Here is an 8,738-nt window from a genome sequence, read left to right as displayed (position 1 = left end):
TTTAGCTGCAATTATTTTCTGCACAACACGCTGAGGATATGCCAAACTGAACAATTTTGTGCACATCATAATTCCTGTACCAGTTGGTTTCAGGAGACCTTTGTATAACTTTCTTTTAATGAGTACAATACACAAAATGGACTCAACCCTCATTTTATCTCAGTTCTTAGATCAGCATATCAACTGTCAACTCAGATAGTAAGTGTGTACTCATTTCTTTACTCAATTGCAAACAACGCACTTTGGGTTGTTCCTTTAGCAAATACAGATTTTGTATATAAATATAAAATGGGCTATACTTTGCTCTATCAATTTTTCTGATCCAAACAAGGCTGTACAATGAAATTCCTGGTGAGAATAGTTTGTTCTTTTATCACAGACTGAAAACTTGATGAAGGTACGGTGTACAGTAACCCTTTTCTTTGTCTCCACTCATAGGCTGCTGCCGTCTTGGGAGTCCTCCTGACTCTGTCACTAGCCAATGATGTAAGTAAATAGATTTTTTTTGTAATCTGTATTTGGTTTGAATAACTATGTGGTTGCTTTTAAGGAAACTGTGTATGTGAAGGTTAAAGAATTAGTAGAATGTTATTGGTAACCAAACAAGGTAGATACAACCAAAACTCTTCTTGAATGTAGCAATCAAGTATGGTCACAGACATGCAGAAGATGGCATGGCCAAAAATGGTAGGAATGATCTGCCCTTTGCTGATATGATCATTGCACCGCCAATGTTTTTATACCTCTTTGAAAAATTAAATTTTGAAGCAAGGGCATTAAAATTGTAGTTCTAACTTTAGCAGGAAAAGGGACTTATCATTTGATGTGATGCCAATTTTCAATAAAATCTTAAAACTCATGAAGCCCCTTGAAGAACAAAAAACCTGCATAATACTAACCATTCTCTAAAGACAGAGAGTTTACAACTGGTGTGTGTTATAATAAGCATTTTTTACAGATTGCGCATCTCCTAACTCTTGCATCTTTTTTTATGAGGAGAGGCGCATACCTTTGGAAAATTGCCCCATTTTGGGATACCTACCTCTGTTGTCACTGAGGTCAACAATGTTCACTTCCAGAAAATGTCTTTTAAATTAAAAAAGCAGCTCTTTTATTTGAAACAAGTATAAAAACCACAGCTTGGGAAAGGCCTTGTTATCAGCTAAAAACATAATTGTGGATTGCAGGAGCTGTTTTAACGTTTTTAACTTTCTTGAAGTAAAAAGAAAAGTTGTTATGCTTTAAAAGTCGTGTGTGCGGATGACATTGTTATGGAAGTAGCTAATATTTGCATAGTAACCCAGTAAGGACCCAGATTTTGAAGGAAATGTGACTTATCAATATAAACTGGCCCATCAAAATGCAGAGTGTATTTGAATTTTGGGACGCAACACAAATACTGCATTTACGATATATTGTTAACCAAAAGATATTACTTTAATCATTGCTGTGTTCTATTACTGTTCTATTCTATTACTGTAAAGTCCATTTTCACCTTTTTGACAAATTTAATACAACAAAGTTGGTGATTTCAGTGCTAGTATTCATTATTTCTCTTATACACATAGACCTGTACAGGTTCTGTTGCCCAAGTTTTGGGTGTCGTTATGGGGAAATATAAATAGCTCCTATTCAAACTAGTGACAAACCACAATGTAAAAATACCCTTGTGTATAAACTCTCTTCCTCTTTGGTTAAAATCTCGATCAACACAAACCTTTCACAAGACTAACAGGGCTATTCACAAAAGGGTGAAGAGTTTGGAGAAGGCAGGAGAAGTGAACAATCTAGGACAAAATAGATGATTTGGGAACATTCTCCAATTCAGCTCACTTTCCAGTTCAGCTTTGTTGTCCTAGATTGTTCACTTCTCCTGCCTTCTCCAAACCATTTTGTGAATAACCCTGTAAGACTCAGAAAAGAAGGAAGAGTTGAAAATCAGTAGCAGTATACCATATTTTCTACCAAAGTGTGTGGACTGCATTTGGCGGTTTGCAGTGAATTAAAGGGTACCGTTAATGTGGAGATGGTTATCAGTGAGAATATCTACTGAGTGCTGCCAGAGGATTATTTCATAGCTGTTCCTTTGGGTTCTTTGTGACAGCCAGAAAGAAAACAGCATGTTCCACATTCAAATTTGGAATACTAGTGACTTTTCAGGCATAAAGGAACAAAGCAAGAAGTAAATTTAACTTACAAAGTTGATTATTTCAGTGGGCTTCATAAAAACCGTTATTAGTATATGTCCAAGATTTAAAGGGTCCCTGGTTATTTACTGAATCTGTAAATGATGATGCTGGGTAGGAGGTCACTTTTCTCATTGTGTGAATACTTATTCCTGGTTACTGAAAGTTGGCAGAACAGCATTGCAAGCAGGAAAATACCAATTTGTAAAGTAAATTGGAGGTGTTGCTGTCATGGCAGGTTTACTTTAATTATTAAAGTGTATTTGGAGGCAAAATCTTTTTTAGTTTCAAGATAGTAGGGTTTTATAGATGTCTGTGTCCCCCACTAGGAGATTCAGTCCTTTGTTTGTCCTGGTGATCATTGTCACAAAGAGAGAAAATTAGAGGAAATCCAAAACTTGAGAACTGAGGAAAAAGATGGGGATTCAGTTTAATTTAAACAGATCTCCTGTTGAGTCTTATACGACAAGAAGTGAAGAAAGCCTGATAGGGGTTTTACCCATTCCTTTCTCTCTAAAGTTTTGGCTTTACATACCCTTATCGAGATACATTTCTGAGTTTCTCATTAGCGATTTCCAGTTGCAGTGGAAATTATATCTAAGCTTTGGACCCAGCATGCAATAAAATAGAAGGACCCTTACTTACTGCAGCCTTATTGTTAACAGCTTATATTCCCACTGCTATTTACAGTGATTTTCAGACTGATGACACATGCAATGGCTCTATTGGTGTAACATTGCAATTATATGTAACAGTAATATGCTGATGAAAGCAGAAAATGTGGTTAACAGCGTAGGAGAGTGCTATTTGCTGATGTAAATTGCTTTATTTGTATATATATATATATACATACATATATATACACTGGGTGGCCAGATTATTATGACCACCCCATCAATACTTCGTTGGGCCATGAGATAACTCCACGAGATGACTTCGTTGGGCCGCCTCGTGACTCCACGAGATGTTGAAAGGTGATGCGAGGAATCTGACACTGCACTGTTGCCCTTCTGTTGTCTTGTACCAGTCTTGCCACTCTCCGTTCTGCCCTAACATTGACTAGTCACTGACGGCCACAATTCGCACGTTCAGACCCAGATTTTCGTCTGACAGTCCAGTCTTTAAACACTTTAACAATGAGCCCCTCTTGAACATTTAACAAATTCTGCTGTTTTGCTGATACACGCTCCATGGCTCGCACCAACGATCATCCCACGCTCAAAGGCTGTTAAATTGCATTGTTTACCCATATCTTTAACAAAAATCACTTCTACTGTCGTGGTAAACAACCTGCTCCCTATTTATAATGGTCTGGCCCTCTAGCAACTTCAGCGCAAAATTATAGCTAATTATAGCTAATTTGCCTACAAACGTCAGGTGGTCATAATAAACTGGCCACTCAGTGTATATATATATATATATACATATATATATGTATATATATATTATGCTTTATTGATACATTATACATGCTTTAATAACCTGTACTTCATGTGTCCTTTATTGTTCTTATCAGAATGTCGATGTCAACAATTCTGGTAATGATGGTGGCAATGTAAATCAGCAAGTCAACATTAACAATCAGGACAGGATTGCCAATATCAATAGATTTAATGGCTGGGACTCCTGGGATTCCATCTGTGACTATGGCAATGTAAGTGTTCTGCCTGCTATTATTCATCTGGGAACATTAAACCTTCCTCGTCTTCTGAATGCTTAGCCCTATTGATAATAGATGTTAGGTAGTACATAAATCTGTGAACAAAATAGAAATATAAATGACCCCAAACAATGTGACAGCACCACTGCTTACTTTGCTGTTAGTCAAATGTTATTGATCCCCATGCAGTCTAAAGAGAAAATAAATCAGTGGCTGGTCTAACTTCTTAGAACTGTTGTTTTACTGCAGCCCTGTTGCCCCTTCAAATAGTGAATTTGCATTGTTTTCACATGCACACAGTCAGCCCTGTCCTATAGACATTCAGTTAAAGAGATGCAAGGTAAGAGCTTATGTACACAGGCTTCAGACTCCAAAATCAAAAGCAGTATGTGTTGCTTTGACTCCCAATGGAGTTGTATTAATCTACTTTTGACTTACTTTTGAGATACTTATGTTTTCTTATATGTTTTCTTTCTTATTTCTTATGTTTTCTATCTGGTTTTGAGGTTTTTTTTTTAAAGCTGCTTCAATTTGGGTTTGCATTCACATTGATTTATATGAGAAAGGAAAGCAATTCAGAAGCAGTCAAATGCTGTTTATAGGGCAACTAAAATCTCTTAAAGATTGAAGGGAGGGGAGATATTTGTCTATCATCAAGGATCCTCATGACATTGAAGCACCAGGACCCACTTCCCTTCTCAATTAACAGTAGCATAATGCTCTTTAAAATGTACAAGTGCTCCAAAGCAGAGGGTAAGATTGGGCCCAGCTGACAAGGAGATACAAATGGCAAAATATTCAACAAGCTGGATAATCAACCTTTATCAGGGCCCGGATTAAGAGCATCATGGGTCTGGTGCTGTTGGTCGGACGGACAGGAAGCAGCAGAGATGGCTCTCTAATTAGTCAACAGTGTCCAAGTCCCATCTCACTCCTGACCAAAAAGAGATTCCCACTGGTTAATAAATGTCAATAAATAGGATTTGACGTTCAGGACTTTGGAGTGCCGGTGAATTCTTCATGTCTCCATTTAGTCAGTCGCTCTCTACTAGCCGCCGCCTAATATGCCTTGTTAGAGAACCGCAGGTGCCTCTGCCTGATTGTGTTAATACCGAGGCAATCCGGGCTGGCCGGGCCTATTTTTAGTGGTGGGCCTGGAACTGGCACTCCAGTAGCTCCGATGTTAATCCAGCCCTGCCCTTTATAGTAATGAGCACCTCCAGCTGCTGGAACACTTGCTATCAACCAAGTGATGTTCTTTATTGTGCTATTTGTAGCAAACCTCAACCATAACCATTATATAGCACTACAAAGCAGGAAGAAGATCTCATATAAACCTTACAATAAGTATGTAACATGGCACAAGATTTCTGCTGGTACCTAAGACTTCTATTTCACTACAGGGATTTGCTGCAACCAGACTGTACAAGAACAAAATCTGTGTCATCAACAAGATGAAGTCAAACTTCCCCACTCTGCAGCAGCTGAAAGCAATTTCCGAAAATAACCAGGTAAAAAAACACTTCTACTCAGCAAAGTAACAGCCTTGAGTAGGGGTTGGCTTCCATCCAATGACATATTGTTAGGTATTGTTTCATCATACTAGAGTTCTCTGCTCTATCTTGGAATTCTGAGCAAAAAGTCTAATTTTGATCAAATTGTCCTCCTGAAGCAATAGACGTTATTAGACCTTTAAAGGGGCAAATGTAATTGACAGACAGAGACATGTATGTATAAAAGTGTTTTGCAGGGCTCTTACTGCCAGCCGTCATTTATAAGCCTCATTTAGTCTCATATGGCTGCCAATAAAAAAAACAATAGACTTTACTGCAAAGTTAAAGATATTGTAGCTACTTCTATGTATGTTTATATAAAGATCTATGAAGGTTATGAGCAATTTGTTAGAAGGTTACTTTCCTCAGTCACTAGTTTTAGGTCCACCATGTGCTGCTCCAGCACTGTATGTACTACAAATCCCAGAATTTTCTAACAATCATAACAGATGGTAACCCAGTTTACTTAATCCCTTGCAAAAAATAACATTTTCTATCTGTAAGTTATTATTGCTAATGTTTCTTCTCAAGTTTGCACACTCTATGCTGCATACATTTTCTCATGCAGTTATTGGCATGAGCTCGCATTTTTCTCCAGACCTCGGATTTTGTGGTGGTGGAGTGAAGTGGGCAAATTACAGATTCCAAACTGTGATTTATAGAGCTCCTTCCAGCTTCAAGGAAACGTCTATACACTCTTGGGCCTTACTGTAATCCAGACTCTCCCGGGGTGTTGGCAAAGATCTGTTCTGTGGATGCCAGTAGACTGAAAAATACAGCTAAAAATAATTTCCAACCCAAACTAAAATTCCGTCATTCTAACTGTATGACTCACTATGGATTTAATAATATAGGGTAGAGCTAGTTATACTTCATTTGTATGCAAACATTCAAAAAACCTATGCCAGCCAATCAGCCTCTTGTTTTCTAATGCAGAGGGACATCTGCCTTTCTGCCTCCCCCCCATAGGCCCCCCCCCCCATGTGACCCAAAGAGATGCCACCTGAGGCAACAGCCTCACGCTGCATTATATATTTAACTTCTGGGTTAGCTTTACAGCTAATGATGTCAATTCCCTGCTTACTGGACAGAGGTGTTAGTGACTGGAGGCAAAGAGGTGACATAATAATCCATAAAGCTGAACTATACATTGCTTAATCTACAACAATGTGTATATCCTGTCTGGTTTTGCAGGGTGGGAAACCTGTGTAAATCACAAGACTAGCAGTACAGAATAGTAATGGCAGTACAGAATACAAAATAACCAATGATCTGACAGGTAAAACAAAGTAGCTATAAAAGTAATTCAACCGTATATTTAGCTGCCTCCCAGCGTTTCGCTTTACTTTGATTTTAAGCTATTGATCATTCATATTAAGTATTATAAATAAAAAGTTTTAGTTTGAAATGGGGCTATTATGATAAATCTGTATGGAAATGACATATGTATCTTGTGAGTAAATATGTAAGTATATCATTTTTAGGTCCCACAATCTGTTGACATGACAACTTACACAATCAACCAGAAACCCATTATTAACATTGGAGAGTACGGACGTCACATCGAAGCTCTCTGCAAAGGCATGCCAGCCTACACCGCCATTGAGCTGCCTCGTAAGTGAATGTATTTGTTTGTCTGTCTGCTCTTCCCAGACTATAAGATGGGGGCTGTTCTTTATATGAAACCTGTCTTGAGAAAATGATTGGTCATTGACCTCCATCTGTAAATGGCAGTTGCCTGTCTCTGGTTTTAGCTCTTTCTGAATCACTGACCCAGAAAAAATATACAGCAAGTAGTGGAGGAGACAAGTCAGAATTCCAAATATGTATACTTGAAAGCCAGCATTGGTATCCTCTGAAAATGTCTCCATACAGGTTCCCTTTTAAAGTGGCACTAAACTCAATAGTTAAATCTTAAACATGCATTAAAGTACCTTAACTATGAATACTCTACCTCGTTTGTGTATCACTCAGCTGTAGATCCTCAAATCATCTCTGAATTGGTTCTGACACTATCCTTCCTTCTGGAGGGGGGCTACTTTTGTTTCCCATGGTCCCTGTGTGTGTTGTAAAGTAGCCACCACTCCAAACTAGCTCCCATGATGGACTACAATCTCAGGTTTAGTTTATGAATTTGCATTGAGATTGTAGTCCATCATGGGAGCGGGCTTGGAGCGGTGACTACTTTACAACACACACAGGGACGATGGGGAGCAAAAGTAGCCACCCTCCAGAAGGAAGGACAGTGTCAGCACCAATTCAGAGATGATTTGAGGATCTACAGCCGAGTGATACACATATAAAATACATTGTTGTAAATAGTTAAGATACTTGAATGCATTTTTAAGATTTTACTCCTGATTTTAGTGTCACTTTAAAGCTTGGGTAAGGGTCCCCCCCCCCTCCTGCAAGCAAGCCCTGTACCATTAAAAGAAAAATGAACAAACTTAACTTTTTGTCAGTGATTTTGGGTCACTTTGTCCTCCATCTGCTCCAGCAGCAGGCAAATCTCTCTGCACCCTTTCCTGTGAGCATGGGGGCAGAGCTTTGACACCCGGGGCTTACAGAAGGAGAGTTGAATGATGCTGGGCATCATTCAACCTGGAAGAGAAAAGACGCTGCATTGCTGAACCGGTGGGCTTGCAGGGAACTACTATGGAGATTTAGTTTTGTCTTCAGGAGCTGCTGGAGGATCCACTTTGTAAATGTCCAAACTGGAATTAGGCTTTAGAATGAGCAATTGCAGTAATTTCAAAACAGAGGCAAACACCATGCTTTTGAGAGCAGGGCCTCATATACTCTTTAACTGATGTTCAGAATGTTGCAATCTGCTGTAACGTGTTGGCCAATTCTTCTACAAAGATGCAGGTCATATTGTTACTTAAGAAAGGAAAGGTAATAATCACAGTACTACTAGTAATAATAAAGGCCATTAGATCCTAAATTATTTATATACAGTGAATAACAGATCTAGTCGCCAAAATGACAAAATAATAAATGCTTTTATAAATTGAGGAAACAATAATTACTAATTTATAGTCATATATTCGATAGAGCGATAGATAGATAGATAGATAGATAGATAGATAGATAGATAGATAGATAGATAGATCAGCTTTAGTTAGTATTACTAGTACAATATTTGAAGGCATGGAATGAAAATAAATCTGGAATACGGTTGAGCAAAGAGTTTCTCATTAAATATTGTGGTATATTTGTGCGGAAATAGGTATCTTTTTCTCTTATACCTCAAATTTCTTTTTAGAAGCCGAAGAAGGATTTGCTCTCTGCCACACCAACAGCATGATCACAATTTTGGGAATCAGCTTCTGTTTTTAA

The 8,738-nt window shown here is 38.3% G+C and overlaps 1 protein-coding gene across 1 annotated transcript; it reads left to right on the top strand.

The window, feature by feature from the left end:
* The first annotated feature begins 339 nt into the window (after nt 1–339).
* Nucleotides 340–8,738, top strand: LOC108785352 (gastrokine-1-like). The gene is made up of 6 exons (XM_018554406.1): nt 340–351; nt 439–486; nt 3,703–3,840; nt 5,250–5,357; nt 6,884–7,013; nt 8,665–8,738. The coding sequence occupies exons 1-6, from the start codon at nt 340–342 to the stop codon at nt 8,736–8,738; spliced, it is 510 nt and encodes a 169-aa protein (XP_018409908.1).

This window comes from Nanorana parkeri, unplaced genomic scaffold (genome assembly GCF_000935625.1).
Source record: "Nanorana parkeri isolate BGI_ZX_2015 unplaced genomic scaffold, ASM93562v1 scaffold157, whole genome shotgun sequence".
Taxonomy (NCBI): Eukaryota; Metazoa; Chordata; class Amphibia; order Anura; family Dicroglossidae; genus Nanorana; species Nanorana parkeri.
This window is presented reverse-complemented; position numbering and strand designations above follow the sequence as displayed.